Source organism: Lycium ferocissimum, chromosome 6 (genome assembly GCF_029784015.1).
Source record: "Lycium ferocissimum isolate CSIRO_LF1 chromosome 6, AGI_CSIRO_Lferr_CH_V1, whole genome shotgun sequence".
Lineage (NCBI taxonomy): Eukaryota > Viridiplantae > Streptophyta > Magnoliopsida > Solanales > Solanaceae > Lycium > Lycium ferocissimum.
Window position 1 is genome coordinate 29517937 of NC_081347.1, and position 25154 is coordinate 29543090.

General features: G+C 38.1%; 1 protein-coding gene across 1 annotated transcript; it reads right to left on the bottom strand.

Annotated features, from left to right (window-relative positions):
* Positions 1-17893: 17893 nt before the first annotated feature.
* On the bottom strand, positions 17894-18671 carry LOC132061255 (uncharacterized). The gene is made up of 2 exons (XM_059454101.1): positions 18418-18671; positions 17894-18278 (listed from the first exon to the last, which is right to left on the bottom strand). Exons 1-2 carry the CDS (start codon positions 18669-18671, stop codon positions 17894-17896), a joined length of 639 nt encoding a protein of 212 aa, XP_059310084.1.
* Positions 18672-25154: the final 6483 nt, after the last annotated feature.

Consider the following 25154-nt stretch of genomic DNA (forward strand, 5'->3'; position numbering starts at 1 on the left):
GTTCAGGAATTCTTTAGAGGGAAGAAACTCACTAAATTTTATTCTCACTCTTGCCTGATTCTTATCCCTAAAACTGATTCTCCCTCTAATTTCTCTGAACTTAGGCCTATTAGCTTGAGTAATTTCACCTGTAAAATCATTTCCAAAATTCTTTCTAATAGGCTTAACCCTCTATTGGGAAGATTAATTTCTGAAAATCAAAGTGGTTTTATTAAAGGTAGATTAATTACTGAAAATGTTCTTCTTGCTCAAGTAATTGTTTAAAGCATTAAGCAATACAACAAAGGTGGGAATTTGATTATGAAGCTTGACATGGCCAAGGCATATGATAAAATGTCTTGGAAATTTTTAATGTGTGTTATGAAAAAGTTTGGATTTTCTGGTATCTGGCTTGATATGATCTGGAGAATTATTGCCAATGTCTGGTATTCTATTCTCGTTAATGGCACCAGAGTTAGGTTTTTTAGTTCCTCTCATGGCCTAAAACAGGGTGATCCCCTTTCCCCATCTTTATTCATTATTGGATCTGAATTGTTGTCTAGAATGCTAAACTATCTCAACTTCAATGAAAACTTCACCCCTTTCAAAGATGAATCACAATGGTCCTATCATTAACCATCTAGCTTATGCTGATGACATAGTGATATTCAGTGGGGGCAACAATAAATCCATCAAGCTCATTAAGTATCAGATTAGGAGATATGAAAAAGCTTCTGGGCAGAAAGTGAATAATGATAAGAGTTTTTTCATTACTGCTCCTAATACAGCCCCATATAGAATCAATAGAATGAGAAGGATGACTGGCTACATGGATAAAAGTTTCCCTTTCACTTACTTGGGTTGTCCAATATATAGTGGCAGGAAAAATATCAGTTATTTTGATGGCATGCTTGCCAAAATTGTTAAGAGGCTTAATGGATGGCAAAGTAATATGCTTTCTTATGGGGGAAAGATCACCCTCATTAAGCATGTTCTTTAATCCATACCTGTTTACAATCTATCTGCTCTCAACCCTCCCAAGGGCACCATTGAACTCATGGAGAAACATTTTGCTAATTTCCTTTGGGGAACTAGTGATGGTAAGAAAAAATACCACTGGAGTAAGTGGGAAAATCTGTGTATTCCAAAAGATGAAGGTGGTATTGGTTTAAGAAGCATGAATGACATTACTAATTCCTTGATCCTAAAGAGATGGTGGAGGTTCAGGACTCAACCATCTTTGTGGGCAGAATTTTTAACCAAGAAGTACTGCAAAAGGTCACATCCTGTGGGCAAAGTTCCCATATCTGCTGACTCTCATACTTGGAAAAGCTTGATGAAAATCAAAACACAAGCTGAACCTCATATCATCTGGAAAGTTCAAGCAGGAAACTCCAGCTTCTGGTGGGACAACTGGACAGGTATAGAGGCCTTGGCCAAGCTGTGCCAAGGCCCAGGTAAGTCTCCTAAAATTCTTATCAATTCCTTTATTGATGATAATTCTTGGAATATTGACAAATTAAACATTGTTATACCCAATCACATTGTGAATTGGATTTCCAATATTGTAATTGGTAATAACAGTGAACTGGATTACCCCATATGGAATCACTCTGAGAATGGAATCTTTACAAATGATTCTGCCTGGCAAATTGTTAGAAATCATAGGCCAAAAAATAATTTCCTTAACAATCTTTGGCATAACAGAGTTCCTTTTAAAATTTCCTTTTTGGCATGGCGGATATTTAAAAGGAGGTTGCCTTTTAATGATATTATTATCAGATTTAATATCAACTCACAAACTGATTGCTTTTGTTGTAGGATTGCACAAAATGATACTATGCATCATGTTTTTGGAGAAGGAGATGCAGCAAGATACATGTGGAATACTATGGGAAACCCCCTTGGAATACAACATGCAAATCAGCCTATTGTCAACATCTTCAACAATTGGTGGAGTAGAAAATCTGAAAATACTGTTCACAAGATTCTACTGAAGATCACCCCTAACTTCATTTGCTGGGAATTATGGAAGCAGTGGTGTGCTTGCAAACATGGTGGCCAAAGACACTTCCTTTATAGCAGGATGTTTTACCAAGCTTTTGGTCATCTCAAAGCTGTTTTGACCAAGTATTTTCAGAATTTGCAAGATATCAACCACTGGCCTACTTTCTGTCTTATAATAGAGAAACTTAGGCCAGTGCATATGGTGAAGCAAGTTACCTGGATCTTTCCTCAACCTGGAAGCATCAAGATCAATACATATGGTAGTTACTTACATGAGAGTGGCAGGGCAGGCATTGGTGGAATTGTAAGGAATAGTCAGGGTGAACTGATTATGGCATTTTCCATTTCTATCAATTGTTGTAGCAGTAATATGGCGGAGGCTTTAGCAGTAGAGTTTGGGGTAAAATGGTGCTATCAACATGGATACACTAATTTTACCGTTGAACTAGATTCTAAGGTCATAGCTACAATGTTGGATAACAACCTTGTCACTAACATGAAGCTAAAACAAGTTCTGGACACCATCCGAAGTATCAAGAACAGAGTTGGGATTCAAGTGAGCCACTGCTTCAGAGAAGCGAATCACGTTGCAGATCTCTTAGCAAAATTTGCTTCCACATCTATTCAGAATCTCCTCACTCAGTCCCTCTTTCATTTGCCTAGACAAGCTAGAGGCTCCTTTCAGTTAGATAAGTGGCAACTGCCCAGTCTTAGGTGTAAATATGACAAAGCCAACTTTTTTGTTAGCTAAACTGGTTGCTTAGTGATATACCAGAAGGCACTCTAATAAATTGTGTTGTAAGCCTTCTGGTCTCCTTGGGGTGATTTAATCACCTTTGGCTGTGTTGTATTGAGGTCAGGTCTAACCCCCCTCTGCTCCTTTTTGCTAATACAACACGACTCAGAGCTTATCTGGGTAATTGATTAAAAAAAAAAACTGGTTTTGTAACCTCATCATTAATTTCTTCCTTATCTTGATCCTCTCATAGAGCAAAATCATGTCGTGGGATTGGGTTAAAATTGATTTGATGATGTTGGTTTTTACTTCTTATCATTAATGAATAATCAACTTCTACATCTTCATCACATTTGCAACAAAATGTTCTCTCTCTCTCTCTCTCTCTATATATATATATATATATATATATATATATATATATATATATATATATATATTGGAAGCTACGGTACTACTACTATTGCCTTTTACGGATTTGGAATAGTCATTGCTAGTGCACCTTTTAAATTTAAATTATGCACAATTACAATGTAAAGATATTTATATTATCTGTAAATTTAAACATGCGATACTTATTTTGCCGAATTATTAATTACTAATATTTATTGAATGACTTGATTTTGTGTGTGCGAGACACTCTCACACCATAATAAGTGTGTAAATAAAACTTGTACTGTTTCCTGTTATGTGTTACCCGTGCATTAAAACACATTCACATTAATGTTGGAAAATAAAAGTGATATTTATCCATGACTTTTATCAAATGTCACTAATATTTAGCTGCGACATATAAAATGATGGAAAATCATACCATCCTTCTACACATATGTACGTACGTAGAAATGTTGGCATATTATCCCTAGTCCATAGATAGCTTTTTTCTTTTTTATATGTATCAAAATTGATTTTTTATTATTTTTTATTATATGATATGACCCCACTTGGCACAATTCCTTTAAGGCCATTCACCCGTAGCCAAGCAAAGGAGCTTCAAGCCATGTTCATGGGGAAAGTTGCATTGGAAGAACTTGAAGAAAGAATCTCAAAGGTTTACAACATATGGGAGGTGGCTTGGCAAGAGAATGATGAGGCTACTACTCAAAGTGGCTAGGAGCGCAAAAGGGATAAAAGTGCAAATATGGCTATAGGTTGCAATTCATGGCTAAGAATCCAATTCAAGGCTAGGGTTGCAATTTGGGCTATAATTATAAGGCAAATGGACAATTGGAAGATGAAGGTCCCATGTGGATTAATTTTGCAAAGTGCCAATTTATGGCCTTTGTTGTAATAGAGTTAGTATAAATAGTTGCCTTAGTCTTTCATTTGAAGCTTAGCTTGACTATTGATGAAAACTTGTGAGTTTTGAGAGTTTGTTTAGTTATCTAATGTAAGATTGTTTGGTTGCTTCGAAGTGTGATTTCTTAGTTGCTAATTGAATTGCATTTCCATTGGGTTCATATTGAGTTGCTCATTTGTGGTCTTCAATTGCGTATTCTTGAATTGAAATAGTTTAGGTTCCATGGTTGGGTTCCAATTAGGAGGGTTTAGGTTTAGAATACCTAGATTTGCCTATAGATTCCATTATCAAGTGGGTCTAACTCCTATCCTCCTAATTCCTCATCCCCAATTCTTCCTCTATCTTTAATTTCCGCAATTTGTTTGTTTGAATTTTTTAGAGCTTCAATTAGGTTGTTATCATTTGGTATCAGAGCATAGGCTAAGGATTATTCTTATAATTCTAATCCTAGGTTCATCATAGTTGAACCAAAAGTTAAAAAAAAAAAATCGAAAATTTCAAAAAAAAAAAAATCAAAAATTGTTCTTAAGTGTTTTGTTGTTGGATTTGAGGGTAGATTTGAGTTTGTTGCTATAAAAAACCCCTAAATCTAAAGTTTGAAGTTATTTCATTGAGATTTGAAAAATTCACCATTGAAGGTTCATCCAAGCTTGAAGAACTCCAGGATGGGTTTAGTGATTAAGGGAGAATTGGAGTTAATTTGATAGTGGGCTTTGTTCTCCAAGTGAAGAGGAGCATAGATCTGAAAATTGGAGCAAAAACAAGTTGATTTGGCCCTAGATTCCATTTGGGTGTTCTTGTTGTTCATAAGAACCTTCTAATCTTCATATTGGAGAAGAAGACCAAAAAGTAAGGTTTGATCCAAAAGATTTTTCAAGGACAAGTGGAAAGTTGTTTGTTGGGCCAAAAAGGGTAAGTCCTAGGTTGTGGGGCCCAAAAACGTCATCAGATCTAAGAAATTTGGTCCAAACTTCAAGAAAAATGCGTGCAACTCGAAATCACTGAAGCAAAGTACAACCTCCAAGTATGGGACGTACATTTTTGTACGCTATGTACTTTTATCACATACCAGGGAGGCTGATTTTGTGACATTCTATTTTTTTCAAACAAAGTACGCCTTCCAAGGTACGTCCCGTACAATATTGTTCGTGACGTACAATTTTGAAGATCAAGCCGTACAATTTCTCGTGGTTCACGTACATTTTGGGGGGTATAACAAGTACGGGATGTACTTTTTCTAAGGTCAATCCGTACTTCTAAGGTATGGGACGTACAATTCAAGGTACTATTGTTTTGATCTGAATTCGATTTCTTTCACTTCTAATTCACTTCTTTGATTCTCCTAACTACTTAACAACTCGTAATCGATCTTACTTATTGTTAACTAGTTCTTGAGTTCGTTAATTCGTTCATGCTAAATCTTCTTAAGTTTTTTCCATTTATTTCGTTGAAAACTTCTTTGGCTCTCGTCCGTTTGCTTTGAGTCGTCCTTCATTCATCTAAGCAAGAATCCATTATACCACAAAGGATAAGCAACCATGTGAATTTGAACAGACAAGTGATTCATCAACAACTTCAAAAGAGCACGGGAGAGTGGTAAGGATTGAGAGTTCAATACGAGTGACATGAGGCTTTTACTACTAACATCGTGTGCTAGTTTTGCAGGTCATAATGTCTAATAAAGGAGATCGTAATCAAGAGGTGGAGGAATCGTCTTCCATGACAAACACCTTGAACATAATCCTTAATGTCACGACCCAAACTGATGAGTCGTGACGAGTGCCGGACCTCTACTGACCAGGCACCCTTATACATGTACCTGGGTCTCACTGAATAACAAGGTGGCCCATATATAACTTACAACTAGACTATACTGACTTTTGAAAGGATGAAATTAGGAACTTTGTATCAAGAACTCACAACGACCTGAATATATATATGTATATAGACTGAAAATAACAATGCAAGCCGACTAGGCTGCTACATATGCTGTACAACAAAAGAATAAGAGCCGACAAGGCTACACAATATCCTAACTACATACAACTGTCTACAGACCTCTAATGGAATGTAAAGCTGCAGAAAAGACGGGACAGGGCCCCGCTATACCCATATATATATCTATGTAAAAAATAACATACTAAAAGGAAAGTGAACTGCAGCTCCGAACCAAGTGGAGTGCACTGACTACTGCTGAGTGGAAGTCCTACTGATCTGGACCGCCTGTCTATCTACCTGAACCTGCGGGCATGAACGCAGCCCCCCCCCCCCCCCGAACAATAGGGGAGCCAGTACGGATAATGTACCGAGTATGTAAGGCATAAGACCAATATGTACATAAGAATCATGAACGGTATCTGAAACATGAAAGCTAAACTCAATATCTGAGAGTGCCTCTGCGGCGGATAATATGCATGCTCTCTTTTAAAATCATATATATATATAGTATATCTGCTGATGCTGTGGAACGTACAGCCCGATCCATATATCATGTCATCCCGCATCTGGGGTAATCTCATAAGCTGCCCACTGCAGTGGTGTGCACATCTACGTGCCTGTCTGGCCGACTATAGCGCGGCGCGGTATGAGAAAATAGCTATACATATATATAAATGCATGAAGGACTCCTGAAAGGATACTCTGGAGGCTGTAGATATGAATCATATGGAATCAAGGATACGATGAATCCTATACTATCTAGGAGTAGAGTCTTTGGAACTCACTCGCTTACTTCTTTCGTTCGTATTATAAGGATCATGCCAAAAGCATAAAAGGGACAGCCTTAATGTACCTTATTCGCTTCCCAAGATAACTATTCTTATGTCCGAGCTTGACAATCTACACACAAGACCAAGTATTTCAACTATTAGACTCAAACGTGCTTATTTCCCAACCTTTAAGCTAGTTTATAACTTAACAAAATTTGGGCAGCATTTCCTCTGTAAATTTAACAATCCCTCCATTTCCAATTCAACCTAAACATCAACAATAATACCAACAACAATAATATCAATACTCAAATATCAAAATATAATCAAATCCATTCCAAATCATCTCCCAAAATAGCCCCTAATCTCAACTTTACCCTTAATCAACTTACTGCTTTCATAACTATCTTTCCTTTACTTTAAATCACTAAAACCCTTGGTAACCAACTCAACAAATAAAGATAAGAATCATATACATACCTTGGAGGAAATAGAATCCACAAATCAAACTTCAAACCCAACTCCTAAGCTTAACAACTTCAATAAAACCCTACGAACAACTTTCTCTTCACTAGCTCGGGTTCACGGGGCTCGGATCTTGCTAAAACTCCTCTAATATGATGGGAGATGTTAAGAGGAAATATTTTAGGATATTCATCTGATTAGGGAATGAAATATGAGGAATAAAAATGTGAGGGCTATATATATATATAAGTGGAACAACAAGTTCCAGCGGCTGCGGGTTGACAAGAGGGTCGACGGCTCATCGACACATCGACGACCGTCGACTTCCTCCGTCGTTCTGCCACCCTAAGGTTTAGAGGCTGCGGTATGTTGACGGTGTGGAATGACGCCTCGTCGACATGTCGATGGCCTATCCCTTTGCTCGTCAAAGTGGACTGGTTTCCTACAGGTTCCCTGAGTCGCTCCGACTCGCGTCGATTCGATTCGTTTAATTTCTAATCCTATCGTATTACAAGGAACATATACTTGTACTTTGGTATACGCGAGTTAGGGCACTTAATATCTCAAAAACCTGGGTACAAATCTCCGTACTAGGGGTATAAATTACTAGGAAACCGTAAACTCTCTTACGACAAAAATGAGAGGCGTAACACTTAAGTAATTGACAATATTGTCATCGAAAGTAATGGGGATAGAAGGGAGGATAGGGAGTTTGGAGAGTTCAAGTAGAGTGGGCATTCCCTGCTCTCAAGTTGAAGGGGATTTGGGTAAGAATATGGAGACTACCCTGACTCTTACACCCGGGCAAGCAAATGCCTTGTGCTATCCCCCGACCACCTCTTCTCCTACCCAAAAGGCTCTACAACACTAGCCACCCACCTTCCAAATCACCAATCGACAAACTTATTCCCAAGTCTACCAAATCAATCAAAATGAGCAAATACCACAAAGAACCCCACAAAATATACTACCACAAGCACCTCCCCAAAACCAACAACAAGATCCCTACCAAAACCAATACCAAGACCTGTTGGATGATGTGAAGTATAAGGAGATGCCGTAAGAAAGGTGGTGGGATGAGAATCGTCAAGGAGGAAGACGTGGAGAGATGAACAATCGGGGTAGAAGAAGACAAGGTGGATTTGCTAGGTTCTAAGGCCATGATGCTAGATTCCAAGGTCATGTAGACCAAGGGAGGTGGCAAGGCAATGAGGCTCATAGAGATAATGACCAGAATTCGAATACCATCAAGATGACACTTCCCAAGTTCACGAGGAGTAGTGATCCAGAGGAGTTTCTTGAATGGAAGTTGCAAAGTGAGAGGATATTCCTCACCAACAATGTCAGAGGCTTTGAAGACATGGTATGCCCTCACTCAATTTGAGGGATACGCATCAACTTTGTAGGAATCCAAAAAGCTAGAAAGGGCTCAACAACGTATCTTTGATCTTCGTACGTGGAATGACTTGATTGAGCTCATGGAGATGAGGTACTTGCCTCCTACTTACTATAAAAAAGTCCTTAAGAAGGTATACATATTGAAGCAAGGCTCCAAGAGTGTTGAAGAGTACTTTGATGAATTTGAAAATTTAAGGATGAAGTCCAAAATATAGGAACACTTAAACTACACTCCCATAAGATTTGTGGCTAACTTAACTTGGGAGATCTTCAGACCCATGAGGCTACAAATTTATAGGAGTCTAAAGGAAGCTTTTCATGATACTTCCAAGGTTGAAGCTGACTTGAGGGAAAAGAGAGTTTACAAGGCAAAGAGCACCACATCTTCAACATGGAACAAAGGTAAAGAGAAATGGAAGACTTCTACTTGGGAGAAGCCCAAGACTACCACTCAAGCACTTCAAACCAAGATTGAATACAAGGCCAAAGGAGATGATAAAGCCAAAGGAGGTAACTATACTAAACCTAACTAGCCTCATCCATCTATAATTCAATGTTTCAAATGTCAAGGTAGAGGGCACATTTCAAGTGAATTCCCCAATAGAAGATCAATTATGGTCCTACGTGATGGGTATTAAACCGATGAGAAAGATGAGAGCGGGGTTAGTAGTGGTAATGAAGGAGGAAAAGGTGAGCATGAGGGAGAATCCGATAGTGATGTTGAAGAGTGGATGGAGGAGAGGTTGAATTTTGCTGTTGTTGCTAGGAAAGCCATGGGGGCATTAGCTAGAGAAGAGAGTGATCAAATAGAGAACCTATTTCATGCTAGACGTACGATAGTGGATAAGGTGTGTTCCTTAATTATTGATGGCGGTAGTTATATAAATGCAGTGAGCCAATTCTTGGTTGAACACATGAAGTTTCCTACAAGGAAACATCTTAGTCCCTACCTACAAACTCCAATGGTTCAATGAGTGTGGTTACATGAGGGTGACCAAGCAAGCCGTTATTAAGTTTAGCACTAGGAGGTATAAAGATGAGCTCTTATGTGACGTAGTACCAATTCAAGCCTTTCAGATCTTGCTTGGAAGGACTTGGCAATTTGATAGGGATGTACAACATAGTGGGAGGTCCAACAAGCATACATTTGTACTTGGAGGTCGGAAATCTGTTCTTGCTCCATTAACACCCCATCAAGTGAGCGAATAGAATCATGAAAGAACTCCGAGAGAGGGTTCAAGTGGAGGAAATGAAAAAACGTGAGAAGGGAGCCTTGGTGGCTATTGGAGGAGAAGGATCATCTCAAGATAGATCCAAGAGGTGTATGTTGGCCAAACCAAGCAATAGTTTGAAGGGAATTGATGAAAGGCACTTCATGGTGTGCCTTGTAAACAAAGATCTTCTTTTGCATACTAACCAAACTACTAGCACTTTGCCTGTTAGTGTGTCTTCTCTTATGCATGAATATGATAAGCTATTTCTGGAGGAGATGCCCGACAGATTTCCTCCATTGAGGGGTATTGAATATCAAATTGACTTTGTGCCGGGTTCACAAATTCCTAACAAACCGGCATATAGGAGCAATTCGGAAGAAATAAAAGAATTGCAAAGGCAAGTTGAGGAGCTTCTTGAAAAGGGTCTAGTGAAGGAGAGTCTTAGCCCATGCGTCGTTCTGGTGATTCTTGTCCCAAAGAAAGATGGCACTTGGAGGATGTAGAGCCGTCAACAAAATCACGATAAAGTATTGCCATCCCATTCCTAGACTTGATAATATGTTGGATGAGCTTTGTGGATCAAGTGTGTTTTCGAAGGTTGATCTTAGAAGTGTCTATGACCAAATTTGAATGAACCCCGGTAATGAGTGGAAAACGACATTCAAAATCAATTTTGGCCTCTATGAGTGGATTGTCATGCCATTCGGCCTAACTAATGCACCTGTCACATTTATGAAATTGATGAACCATGTCTTGAAACCATTTATCAATAAGTTTGTAGTTGTCTATTTTGATGATATTCTAGTGTATAGCAAATCAATTGAGGAGCATGTAGGCCATTTGAGGCAAGTATTTGACATATTGTTACGTGAGAGGTTGTTTGCTAATCTCAAGAAGTGTTCTTTTTGTGTTGATAAAGTGGTGTTCTTAGGTTTTGTGGTGAGTGAAAATGGTGTGGAGGTTGATGAAGAAAAGGTGGAGTCTATTAGAACTTAGCCAACTCCTAAAAATGCAACCGATGTGATGAGTTTCCATGGGTTGGTAAGTTTCTATAGAAGGTTTGTAAAGGGGTTTAGTACAATTGCCTCTCCCTTGATCGAATTGATAAAAAAAAAAATGTTCCTTTTGTTTGGGAAGATGAGCAAGAGAAAGCATTTCAAGAATTGAAGTCCATGTTGAGTTCGTCACCATTGTTGCAATTACCCAATTTTGAGAAAACTTTTGAAGTTGAGTGTGATGCTTCCGGGGTTGGCATAGGTGGGGTATTAATGCAAGAAGGAAAGCCATTGGCTTAGTTTAGTGAAAAGCTAAAAGGGGCGTCATTGAACTACTCTACTTATGACAAGGAGTTGTATGCACTTGTGAGGGTATTGACCCATTGGCAACATTATTTGTGGCATAAAGAATTTGTGATTCGTTCGGATCATGAATCCTTGAAGCATTTGAAGAGCCAATCCAAACTCAATAAGAGACATGCAATATGGGTGGAACTTATTGAAGCTTTCCCTTTATGTGATCCATTACAAGAAGGGTAAAGAAAATGTGGTGGCGGATGCGTTGTCTAGAAGGTATGTCTTGCTAAACACTATGACTTCTGGAATGATGGGATTTGAAAGCCTTAAGGGATTCTATTCTTAAGATCTCAATTTCAAAGAAATTTCTGAAGAGTTGACTCAAGGGAAGAGGGTTGACCGATTCCAATTTATTGATGGATTCTTGTTCAATGATGGAAAAGTGTGTGTTCCTATGAGCTCTTGGAGAGAGTTGTTTGTGAAAGAAGCCCATAGTGGAGGCATGATGGGACACTTTGTAGTGGCCAAGGCGCTTGACATTCTACATGAACAATTCTATTGGCCCAAGATGAGGCATGATGTGGAAAAGCTTTGTGGTCAATGCATGGAATGCAAACAAGCCAAGTCCAAGACTCAGCCTCAAGATATGTATACTCCCCTTCCCACTCCTATTGGTCCTTGGGCTGATATTTCTATGGATTTCATATTGGGTCTTCCAAGAACCAAATGAGGTCATGACAGCATCTTTGTTGTGGTAGATAGGTTCTAAAAAATGTCTCATTTCATACCATGCAATAAATGTGATGATGCATCTCATGTAGCTTCTCTATTTGTGAATCATGTTCTTAAATTGCATGGAGTCCCCTGCACTGTTGTTAGTGATAGAGATTCTAAGTTTCTTAGTCATTTTTGGAAGAGTCTTTAGGGCACACTTGGTACCAAGATGTTGTTCTCTACTTCTTGCCACCCTCAAACGGATGGTCAAATAGAAGTAGTGAATAGGCCTCTAGGGAGCATGCTTAGGTTTATGATTAGAGGAAAACCCACTACTTGGGAGGACCGTTTGCCTTTGATTAAGTTTGCTTATAATCAGTCTCTCCATTCCTATATTGGCCTGACCCCATTTGAAGTGTGTTATGGTTTTAATTCTTTGATTCTCTTAACCTTAACCCTTTGTTTAGTGATGTTGTTGTGAGTTTAGATGCAAAGCAAAGGAGGCCGAAATGGTGAAAATTAGTGCCAAGGTAAAGGAGAGCACTGACAAGATTAATACCAGAATAGCCAAAAGACAAAAACATGGGAGAGAGAAAGTGGACTTCCCATCCAATGATTGGGTATGGGTTCACTTTCGGAAAGAGAGATTTCGCCCACTGAGAAAAGGGAAGTTGAGCCCAAGAGGAGATGGTCCATTCAAAGTCCTTGAGAAGAATGCCTACAAGATCGACTTACCAAGTGAGTATAATGTCCATAATGTTTTCAATGTAAGTGATCTATCTTCTTGTGTTGAGGGTGAGCCTTTATATTCGAGGACAAATCTTCTCCAAGAAAGGGAGGAGGATATGAACCCACTTGGCACAACTCCTTCAAGGCCATTCACCCATAGCCAAGCAAAGGAGCTTCAAGCCATGTTCATGGGGAGAGTTGTATTGGAAGAACTTGAAGAAAAGATCTCAAAGGTTTACAACATATGGGAGGTGGCTTGGCAAGAGAATGAGGAGGCTACTACTCAAAGTTACTAGGAGCACAAAAGGGTTAAAAATGCAATTGTGGCAATAGGTTGCAATTCATGGCTAAGAATCCAATTCAAGGCTAGGGTTGCAATTTGGGCTATAATTGTAAGGCAATTGGACAATTGGAAGATGAAGGTCCCATGTGGGTTAATTTTGTAAAGTGCTAATTTATGGCCTTTGTTGTAACAGAGTTAGTATAAATAGTTGCCTTTGTCACGATCCAATTGGAGGGCCGTGACTGGACACCGGGATCTAACCTATTGCGTAATATAGAACATACGTGCATCACATAATCGTACTCGAGTGGGCCTTGATGCTAACTAATAAATATTATGAACTGGAAGGGACACAGGTCCAAAAGATATATACATACATACGTCATCAAGCTACAAGCCGACAAGGCTGTCAAGATAATGATACAACAAAATGTGGATCGAGAAGGTCATAAAACATTTAACTGTGCATATCTGTCTACGATCCTCTACTAGAGTGCATAACATAATAAGGATGGGACAGGACCCCGCCATACCCATATGTACACAAAAGAATCATACCAAGCTAAACTGCAACTCCAGAACAAGTGGAGTGCTCCAATACAAGCGCTGAGAAGGCAGCCTAAGGGTCTGAACCGTCTCCCTGTCTACCTGCGAGCATGAACGCAACGTCCACAAACAAAAGGACGTCAGTACGAATAATGTACCGAGTATGTAAGGCATGAATAACAACATAATAAAGATATGAAAGTAATATGAGATAAAGAGAAATAACCTGTACATCTGAATGCCTCAGAAGGCGGATGATATGCATGCTTTCCTTTTTAATTTTTTTTTCATACATATACATAAGTCATATCATCATCATACTGTACAAGGCCATAATCAGGCTCGGTGTCATCATAACCGTCCGCGATAGGCTCGGTGTTACTGTACCCAACTGCAGTGGTGTGCACAATAGGTGCCATACCCGACAGACTATACCGTGGCTAGATGTCATAAAATAGCTATATATATCAAATAAATGTTATAACTCTATCGGATTGACGTAAGGTCGGTATACCTCTGATTACCATTACGGAGCTAACATCATCGACATATCTCAGCTTGAAGGAACATGTTACACCTCGGAAAAATTTTTCGCAGTGAATAGACTAGCGAAGAGTACGAAGTATACGGTGTTTCAATAAGTAAAGAATGACATTTGATGACCTTAAGTAAGATTTCAAAGACATTCGATGTTAGACGAGAAAGTTGCCAAGAGAAGACAATGCATATGATAAGTATCGGAAGGAATTTACGAGTAATGAGTTAAAAAAGATTTAATGAGGCTTTCGAGAAGATTTATAACATCCCTTAGATTGATAATGAGTTGATAAACAAGTGTCAAGAAGGTTCCATAAGGATTGGAGATCAAACAAGTCGACGAGAACAAGTTCGGGATCCTTTGGGCATTATACGGCCAAACATACTGGCCGTATAAAACATACGGACCGTATGTCTAGCCGTATTTCCAGCACAGATTGAGACCCCTCTCTGGACCAAATATACGGCCAGACATACGGCCAGTATAAATTATACGGACCGTATGTTGGTCCGTAGAAGTTGGTCTCGGCTGAATGGTGTTATTAAATAAGGATCCAAGTTTCATTTATTTCATTTCCCCTTTCACTCCCCTTCTCTCTAAAACATCTCTCTACATTTCTTCCACAAGATTTCAAGAGAAATTAGTGTTCAACTTCCTCAAACCAAGTGAACCAAGTATAAGAAACCCATTAAAGTTCATCCAAGACAAGAATCCAAGTGAAGGTGAAACTAGGGTTTTTCTCAAGTGAAGTGTTTGCACCCAAGGTTCATTCCTACACCATATAAGGTAAGTTTTATCACAATTCCATGTTGTTTAAGGTATTTTAAAGTTGAAACACTTGGATTATATAAGGAAATAGGAAGTGGGTCATGAATGTGGGAATAATGTCACTTTTGAGTAAATGTTTGGATTGAGTCATGATTCTTGATGCATTATGATTATAACCATGTTATAAATGACATTGAGATTATGGAATAGACATTGTATGTGAACGAACGTAATCGTGTGTTATGACCATGAATATGGATGAATTGAAGTGAATTGAGAAGTAAGGATAATGTAGTCGAATAAAGGCTATTGTGATGATGTTGTGAATGTTATTATTAACGTTTGGGAGTTGATATATGATATGGAGAAAGTTGTATAAATAAAAGAGATGCTACCCAATTTTCTCTAGCTTTAGTCAAGTATGCTAAGCTATCGATTTTCTAATGCTAGTGTAAACTCTAATGAAGGTAGAACGTGAGCATTGAAGGAGAACGTTCAAGTGATAGAATAGCTAAACGAAAAGGTATGTAAGGCTAACCCTTCTTTCATAAGGCATGGTTCTTTGGCCAAATATCTATCCTTCTATGAGCCTACGATATTCTCCAATGATCCTATCTCTAAAAGCTACTAAGCTTATGATTCTCAATATGATACGATTGTACTAAGTTCCTTATATGACGAGTAATCCTTTAAGGATAGATGTGATGAACGACGATAGTAATAATGCTAAAGATGCTTATATGTATATGTGCCTATGTATGGCTATTATGAAACCCCGAGCTTATATGACCGGATAGAATATAGTGAATATGTATATATCTATATATGATGATCTGCGCACCACTGCAGTTGGGTACGGATAACCCTGAGCCTTGGTAGGGCCAGGTATGTATGACACTGAGCCTTAGTAGGGCCAGGTATGTGAAACACCGAACCTTCGTGATCGGGTATGCTATATAAATAATATGTCTATGACATCAATATGAGTACGAATATGCCAAGTATATGTAAATGATATGTAATGACTATGTATATGCCATGTGTATGATAAGAATACGAGTATGAATGGAAATATGAATACGAACACGAAAATGGATACGAAAGGTAAAAGAGTACGAATACGGGTATGGATGTATGTACACGGATACGCAATAGAAATGGAATGTCCCTATGAAAAGCAAGTAAGTGCTATGACGATGATACTAATATCTCCCATCCTATGTTATTTCATATGTTATTTATTATGCTTTCATATTGATATTGATCATGCTTTACATACTCAGTATATTCTTCGTACTGACGTCCTTTTGTTTGTGGACGCTGTGTCATGCCCGCAGTGGCCGGTGAGACAGAACTTGATCCATAGCTTCATTATTCAGGGACTACATAGTAGGGCTCCATTTCATTCGGAGCTGCAGCTTTTGGTATAGATTCTTTTGTGTACATATTTATGGGCATGGCGGGGTCCTGTCCCGCCTATATGATATGACGTATTCTTCTTAGAGGCTCGTAGACATGTGTATATGGTTAGATGTGTTCGGCTTTGTCGGCCTATATTTTGGGATATTGTTTTGTTAGCCTTGAAGGCTTATGTACATTGATATGGTCATAGTTGCTAATGATGGCATAAATGTATTGTTACCCAAGTGGGATTAGTATGATTGATGAACGAAAAGTGTGATTTAACTATGTGGCTCACCTAGATGTGATGTGAAAGTATGTTAAGAGGTGCCCGGGTGGGCTAGCACCGGGTGCCCGTCGCGACCCTCCGGTTGGGTCATGACAGAACAATAACCATAAGATGAGATCAACAACCATAAACAAGACCAATAATCATGAGACTTGATCAATAATCATGAGATAAGATCAATAACATCATAAGAAGATCAAGAACATAAGCTCCTACTATTTCTAAAAGTGGAGTGATTATGAATATCATCCGTATATGTTCGTATTGATATGATCATGCCAAAGGAAAGAAATGTACAGCCTTAACATATCTCAAGTCTTCTAAGTAATCCAACAACAAACTTATCACCACTAGAGCGCCACTCCTACAACCAAAAATATATATATACGACTTAGATAGCATTTGTATATCAATGCTAACTTGATTCCAAAGTGAAATAGACAGCCTTTTCCCCTATTCCTTAATCATTACCACAAAATCCACAACTAAAAATTTACATAACAACTCCATATGATCTCCTTTAACCTCATATTCACCATATTTAAAGATATACCATTGAGCGTACCCCATATACACTTGTATAAAACGCTTTCTCAACATTACTATTATCCCTCATAACAAAATTATGCTCAAAATATGCTAACAATCATAGCTGAAGTTAACTTATAACTCAAAATATCATCAAGTTCATGTTTGAACCTTTCCTCCAATTTCTTTCCCTCAAATCTTAGCATAATTACCACATAAACTCATAAACATGAAAACAAGATGAAATCTTACCTCAAGAACTCAAGAACACTTCAATTCCAAGATCACTTCACCTTGAAATACCCTTCAAAGCTTCTACAAGAAGAAGAGATAAGTTTCAACCACACTTTGAAACCCTAAGTACTTTGATCCTCACTTTGATCTTTGATTATGCTCGGAGAAGTGTTTGAATATGTTGGGAGAAGTTTCTAGAGCTTTCTTGAACTTGGCGTTATGTTAAAAATGACTTAAAATGAAGAGAAGTCGTGATATATAAAATCAAAAAAACTCCATCGCCATAAAAAATATGGCCCGTATTCTTGGTCGTATAACACTAAACGGCCAACTTTCTGGCCATATAAAATTATACGGTCCGTATAATGGGCCGTATTCCTCCACCTTAAAAACTGTCTTCTTTGAAAAATTTTAAAATCCTTAAATACGGTCCATATCTCAAAATACGGACCGTAGCTCATATTATATGGTCCCTATTTTATATTTCCCAAAAACAAGTTTTCATGAACCTTTCCGCTTCGATTCACTTACTCTCTAATCCTTCCGCAACTTACCAAAGATGAACTTAAACCCTTATAAGAATAAGTTAAGCATGCGTATGACCTTGAAAACAAATCCTGGTGTCCAAGACTAATGTACAACGAATCTAAATGTATAAAACTACAAGGTGTAACATTCCCCCCCCCCCCCCTCTAGAAACATTCGTCCTCGAATGTTAAAATCTTAAAAATCCTATAGAAATTTCGTTAGAGTCTCCTCTGTAACTATACCACTACCAACTCGCCACATAGCAATCCAAACCATAAAATGCCACATGGGGCCAAAAAAATTAATAACAACAATGGCCCCTCACGACCAATAAGAGTAACAGGTAAATAATACATATCTGAAGACGCTTGTGCTGTAGTTTGCATCTGCTCTGGAGTCGGAAGTAAATGAGGATATCTAGACTTCATATCTTTCTCAGCTTCCCAAGTCATCTCCTCAACATTCTTGTTTCTCCATAGTACCTTCACCGATGCCACATCCTTGGTTCTCAGCCTATGAACCTGTCGATCCAAGATGGCAATAGGTGCTTCCTCATATGATAGTTGCTCAGTAATCTGAACGTCATCAATAGGTACCACTCTAGAAGGATATTTGATACACCTATGAAGCACAGACACATGGAAAACTGGATCTACGGACTCCAAGTATGAAGGGGGATCTAACTTATAGGCCACTTGGCCCACTCTTCGTATGATCTTGTAAGGTCTAAAGTATCTAGGGCTAAGCTTGTCTTTCTTGCCGAACCTCATAACAACCTTTATTGGTGATATCTTTAGGAACACCCAATCGCTTATCTGAAAAACGCCAAATCTCGTTGCCGATTTGCATAAGACTTCTGGCGACTCTGAGCAGCCAATAGCCTTTCTTGAATAAGCTTGACTTATCAACTGCCTGCTGGATCAACTCTGGTCCTATTAGCTTAGATTCTCCAACCTCGAACCATCCGATAGATGTTCTACATTTCCTTCCATATAAAGCTACATACGAGGCCATCTGAATACTAGAATGGTAACTATTATTTTATGCGAACTCAATAAGTGGTAAATGATCATCCCAACTACCTATGAAGTTTATCACACGTGCCCGTAACATATCTTCCAGTGGCAGAATCGTTTGTTCAGCTTGCCTATTTGTCTGGGGTGGAATGCTGTGCTAAGACTCACTTGCGTCCCCAATCCTTTCTGAAAAGATCTCCAGAAGTTAGCTGTGAATTACGTACCTCTGTTTGAAATAATAGATACTGGAATGCCATGAAGTCACTGTAACATCTCGTACCTTTGGGCTAAGGTTTAACTTGTAAGATGATGATATAATGGTACTGGAATGCCATGAAGTCACTATAACACCTCGTACCTTCGGGCTAAGGTTTCACTCGTAAGATGATGATATAATGGAACCAAGATGGGAGGTGTAGAAAGTGTTTTGAAAACTAATCAAGTTTGTTACATCCCATATCTTAGAATAAAGGTTAGACTTGTATCATTGGAGTTTAGCAGAGAATTTGAAAGTTTGTGTGTTTTGCGAAAATGGTTAATAGGCCTACTTCAGGCACCCGTAACCCCTTTATTCGTTGAGAATTTGAGAAAACTTAAAACATAAAAGTTGTAGCCCTTTGCAATATCTTTCCAACGGTATCTTGTAGAGCCTAAACGCATCTCTTTGCTAAGAGTTATGTCTGTTTTACTAACGCTGGTCAGAGCAGAATTTTCAAATTTTGGGTTAAGTTTTGAGCCTTTTCCTACTTAATTGGGACTCCTTATTTTATTATTTTATGAAGTAAAAACGTTCCTAACACTATTATAAACCCAAAGAGACTACTTATTCTATCTCTACCTCCATCCCTAAAGAACCTATGCACGCCAATCTTTCAAGAACCGCAAGAAACTCATTATTGTAATCAAGAAAAATTAAGAAACTGTCAAGAGTTAGATTTGACAATCTAGTTTCCTAAAGTTTCCTCCAAGATAAATCTTTCAATCAAGAACCTTTGTATTCTACAAAATTACATCGTTTCTAAACACTTGAATAAATTCATCCACCCCGGCACCCTATAAAATCAAGAGTTGTAAAGAGTTAGAGAAAACCCTAGTATTTTTCTGTTGACTTTCACTCCGACTAGCCATATTCAATTGGTTCTTTCCGGTAATCTAACCATTGGATCGAGGCAAAATTTTAACCGAGTGGTCACAACATAGATTTATGAAATATGAACGGTGGAGATCGGATTTGGAGGTCCGGAGAAGTGTGGTTTGAGCTATGAACATTAGTTACGAAAAGTGGTGAAAACTCTTCTTAAAGTTTCAAATTCAAAGCTTTTGGAATTCTTCTTCAAGATTCAGAATTTTCTCAAGTTTTTGGAGCGATTGAGGTATGTAGGATTTCTATCCACGTGTGGGAACATCTTTGTTCTTCCCCACGCCACGTTCTTCCATAAAAGTATGAGATTATACGAAAACTAGGGTTCTAGATATGTTCATGATAACCCTAAGTATATGTACCATAATATACCATGTTTGTATAAATAATTCGTTATTGTGTTCTTGATATTCCATTATGGTTATTGAAAATCTGTTTCCGAATCCATGAAAAACCATGAGTTCTAAGCATTCCATAGGTTCTTACATGTAAGTTTTTAAATAAAAAATGCTTATTTCATGAATATTCTACATTTCTACAAGTTTTCATGCTATTACATTATATAATTATTTTCATGCCATGATACAAGATATATTCATGCTAAATACAAGTCATGCTTTCATGAAATTCACGGGCTTATTAGCCAACTATATCATGCTCATGTTTTTGGGAGTTGCACTAATTATCGAGAAGGTTTCAAGCAGCCTGAAACTACGTAGCCACCGTAGGATAAGGATTGCTCCGCCCGTGTTTAGGACGATTCCTTAATATTGATTGGATCCTTTCATATTATATTTCATCTTATACCCTGGCAAGGTATGAGAGGCTTATATATATACATATACATGTACTATATATATATACATGTACATACATACATTATATATATTTACGCTCTCCCTACTTAAAATATTTTTGCTCATTCATTTTCAGTTTCACTTCTTATCATGTTATTCCATGTCCCATGGTATTTCATTCAGTTGCTTTACATACCAGTACATTCAATGTGCTGACGTCCCCTTCTATTGCTCGAGGGCCTGCATTTCACGATGCAGGTACGAACTTACAGGATGACAGATCACTCTATAGGATCATCCACGTATCAGCTTTTTATGTCTTCTTTGGAGTTTAGTCATTATTTACTTTTATGATAGTTATGCATTTAAGGTATGCTGGGGGCCTTGTCCCAGTAAGTATGTTTAGCAGTTCAGACTCATGTTAGAGGTTTCATAGACTAGACAGTTATGTTATGTCAGATGTTCAGAGTCGTATAGCCATCTTTGGCTCATTATCTATGACAATCCATATTCATATTTTTAAACAAGTATTTTATTTGATATTTTGAAATCTCATGTTTATTAAGGCTCATCATGTTTATGTCGTATTACGCTTTTGGGGCTTGATGTTATGCCTCATGATGATTCGGTGTGTGCAAGCCACGTAGTTCGCTTCTCGGTCACATAGCTATGTTCTAAAACATCTCTCGAACTCGGCACCGAGCCTTGTCTCAATGGTGAGAAAGATGTACGTTCGAATGTCGAACGTATCAACCGTGTGTTTAGAGGAATAAGAAGAAAAATTTGAGACCTAAGACTTGCCAAATGATGCATGGTGTGTTTATCAGGTGATAGTACCATTTTAAAGACAAATTTCGGTATGATAGTACACGTAGGTTATATACCTTACAGAATAAGTTTATTTGGATTCTTTAACCATGGAGCTATAGTATAAGGGTGATAGTTCATATTTAAGACCCTACAAGGTAACATGTTGTGATGTTAACTGCAGTAGGCATAAACTGTCCACGGTAGTTTTGAGCAAGAAATAACCTAAGAGCAAACCACCTGTAATACTAGAATGTCTCTATTTTTTTTCTCAAGGATATATATATTTTTCCATGACCCATACATGTGACTAAGAAGAGATTGAGTTCGCTAAGAAAATCGTAAGCAGACGATATTAAATTTCTGGGGATAGTTTTAAATTACTTAAGTTTATTTAGATCATACCTAGAGAGTATGACGTTAGTAAGTTACTACAAGGATAGTTACTACTATAAGATGATAAGATGTGGTCGTTCCCTTTAAGATTAGGTGTTTAAGTGTTTACACCCTGATGTGCATAGTATGATATGATTTTAAAGTGTATAGAAAGTTCGGGGTTAAGTATTTCAATCTATCATTTAAGAATGATGATATTTTCACTAAGTGTGATCCATGTCTATAGGACAGAAGAGATAGTGTACCACCGCAGAATAGGGTCAGATGATGTGGGAAGTTAGAAATAATCTACGTTTCACTTTATCGTTCGGGACAGAATCAAAGAACATGATGCTAGTAGGTGTTTAAAAGGGAATGGTAAGTAATTCAGAGTAGAGTAATTTAATCTTTCCTTCAAAGATGTGACCAGTGTACCGGGTACGTAACTAAAACAAGAAAGATTTCGTAATTCTAAGATATGATCGATAATGTCAAGTCTCTCGGCAATGGTTCTAACTTATTTATGTGGTTTAGGCCGAATTAGAGGGCGGTGTTAGTAAGTTGCCATAAGAATATTATTATGATGGGTAATAGATAAGGTAGGTAAGGAGATAATGAGACAAGTTTTATGGAGATAGTCTTAGAGGCAAGATGAAATTTAGAGAAAACCAACGGAATGATTAGATGACTACTCATCGCTAACTTAAGGGATCCACATGCTTTAAACGTCATCTTTTGGACTAAGGGGGAGATCGTGCGATAAGGTGCTGCTATAGATTACGTGTTTCGTAAGTTGATAGATATTAAGGAGATTATGTCAGAGGATCACAGTTTCATTTAGCCAAGATAAGGTGCGTAGAATGCGATTTTTGTCATGCCCGTTGTGGTCAAGGACTAGGTAAATATGTTATGAGATAAAGTTCTAGATCGAATAGCGGGTTTAAGAGCGTAACGGTTCCAATTCCAGAGTAATTCATACACTATGTGGCACTAATGCCCAGACGTACTCTACTCGTGCCTTTCGTACCTATTTCATGCCCATGCTAGAGCTTTACACTCCACGTTTAAGATACAACAATTAAGACTCCATACGACGGTAAGCTACCCAAAGAAAATGTCCTTTCATGTTTCGCACATCAGGTTGTGCTCATGTCTAAAGTTAAAAACTACATTCATGTCCCACGTATCTATCGTGCTTTTATACCCATGTCCATGTTCTAGCTTTTAAGTACTTTCCGATTATGATGGTGACTTTGATAATGATCGAAGGGAAGGTAATATAAGAGTTTAAAGACTAAGAATCTTATGGAATGCACACCTATTCCTTGGACAACGGAGAATGCCTTAGGTAAATGACTTATTTCGACTCCAATGGTATACTACTATGTTTCCACGTACTCGTGCCCACGATAGATTTATTAATCATCCACCTTTAAAAATAGCATAATAATGATGTTGGTAGGCAATGATGAGAGTAAGTCAAGATGGATGTCCGACTCACGATTTTATATGTTTTGTGCTTATGTTCCTCTGGCTAATGTTTTAAACCATCTCGTAACTTGTCACAAAGGATGCCATTTCTTTCACTAAGTACATATGTACTGTTTATGATCAAGGTGACTTTCCACCCATATCTTAGGTCCTTGACAAATGAAGTGTTCATGTAAATGACATGTTGCTTATGTCCCTATTCCCCATGTCATGCTATTCACGTAATTACGTTTCATGTCATATTAATCACGTTTTCATGTACGCATGCTCCAAGTTACGTCCTTCATGTTCAATGTACCCATGTCCTGTCTATACTCTAAAATGAAGTATTTCACATAAGTTTTACCTACGAATTCCTTTCCTCTATGATCCTTTATGATCCGCTCACGATAAGGGGATTGATGAACGAAAAGTAAGATAATCTAAGGTATTCACATCTAAGTTTCAGAGTGAACAAGAGTTCCTTTCCTACACCCTATGGTGCTTATTTTTGGGAGTACTTTACTTAGATTTGACATACTCATGATATGCCATGCTCGAGTTTCACACTATAAGTTGGGATCCTATTTCTATTCTATGACTTATGTCGGACTCATTTGCACCAAATTGCGATTTCATTCAAGGCCTAAGTCATACTCTTATTTCATATGTCTACCGTGGTGACATACGAACGTCTATGATCAAGTCTCTAAGTGTTCAGATCCTACCCGCGCTCAGTATTCAACCCTCAGGTTGTAACAATCATGTTTTCGACATTCAAATCCTATGTTATGATATCCATGTTTACACTTATTCACATCTCATAACAGTTTAGCACTCATGTATTCATGCCAACCAGTCTTCATGTATTTATGTCCCACGTCATGCTCCTCACGCCCAGGTAATCATGTCATGTTCGTTCCTGTTTTCCAATACTCATGTCATTCGTGCCTACGAATTCTCTTCCAAACCCCATGTATAGTAATCATGTAATCATTCAGCCAATACTCATGTGTTCATGCCAGCTCAGTATCCCTGTTAGTCACGTCTATATTTTAGTTACCACGTTATGTCACGTCATGCGTATCAAGATGCGTTGTGAGGCTTGTGTGGAATACTTTAGTTAGTGAAGTGTTTGAGATACGTTGTGATAGTTCAAATTTAAAGAAATTTTTGCTTAAATTTTTTGTAAAATTCCAGAGTCGGTAGTAATCCATAACCACTATTCGTCAATTAAGGACAAGTGTCTCACGATTCCTGTTCATGTATGGACTATTCAGCTTCATGTTTCCATGTACATGTTTCTATGTAATCACGTATTCAGTTCTCATGCTCCATGACCATGTTCCCACGTAATCATGTCGAGCTCTTATGTTTCATGTCATGTTTCATCACGTTCAAGTATCATGCCATGTCCAGCCTAAATTCTAACCATGACCCATCATTCGAGGACAAATGATCCCAAGGGGGAGATATTGTAACACCCCGAAGGTTTGACTGGTAAGATGATGATACAATGGAACCAAGATGGGACGTGTAGAAAGTGTTTTGAAAACTAATCAAGTTTGTTACATCCCATATCTTAGAACAAGGGTTATACTTGCAGCGTTGGAGTTTAGCAGAGAATTTGAAAGTTTGTGCGTTTTGCGAAAATGGTCAACAGGCCTACTTCGGGCACCCATAACCCCTTTATTGTTTGAGAATTTGAGAAAAATTAAAACATGAAAGTTGTAGCTCTTTGAAATATCTTTCCAACTGAAGTTGTGGAACCCAAACGAAGCTATTCTCTAAGAGTTATGCCTGTTTTACTAACCTTAGTCAGAGTAGAATTTTCAGATTTTGGGTTACGTTTTGAGCCTTTTCCTACTCGAATTGGGACTCCTTATTTTAT

What these genes read in the sequence shown, in the direction of transcription:
- LOC132061255 (XM_059454101.1), bottom strand. Translation starts at nt 18,671, where the DNA reads ATGGCCTCGTATGTAGCTTTATATGGAAGGAAATGTAGAACATCTATC. An exon ending in AAAGGTTGTTATGAGGTTCG is followed by an intron (nt 18,279 to 18,417) that starts GCAAGAAAGACA and finishes TGTGCTTCATAG; the next exon opens with GTGTATCAAATATCCTTCTA.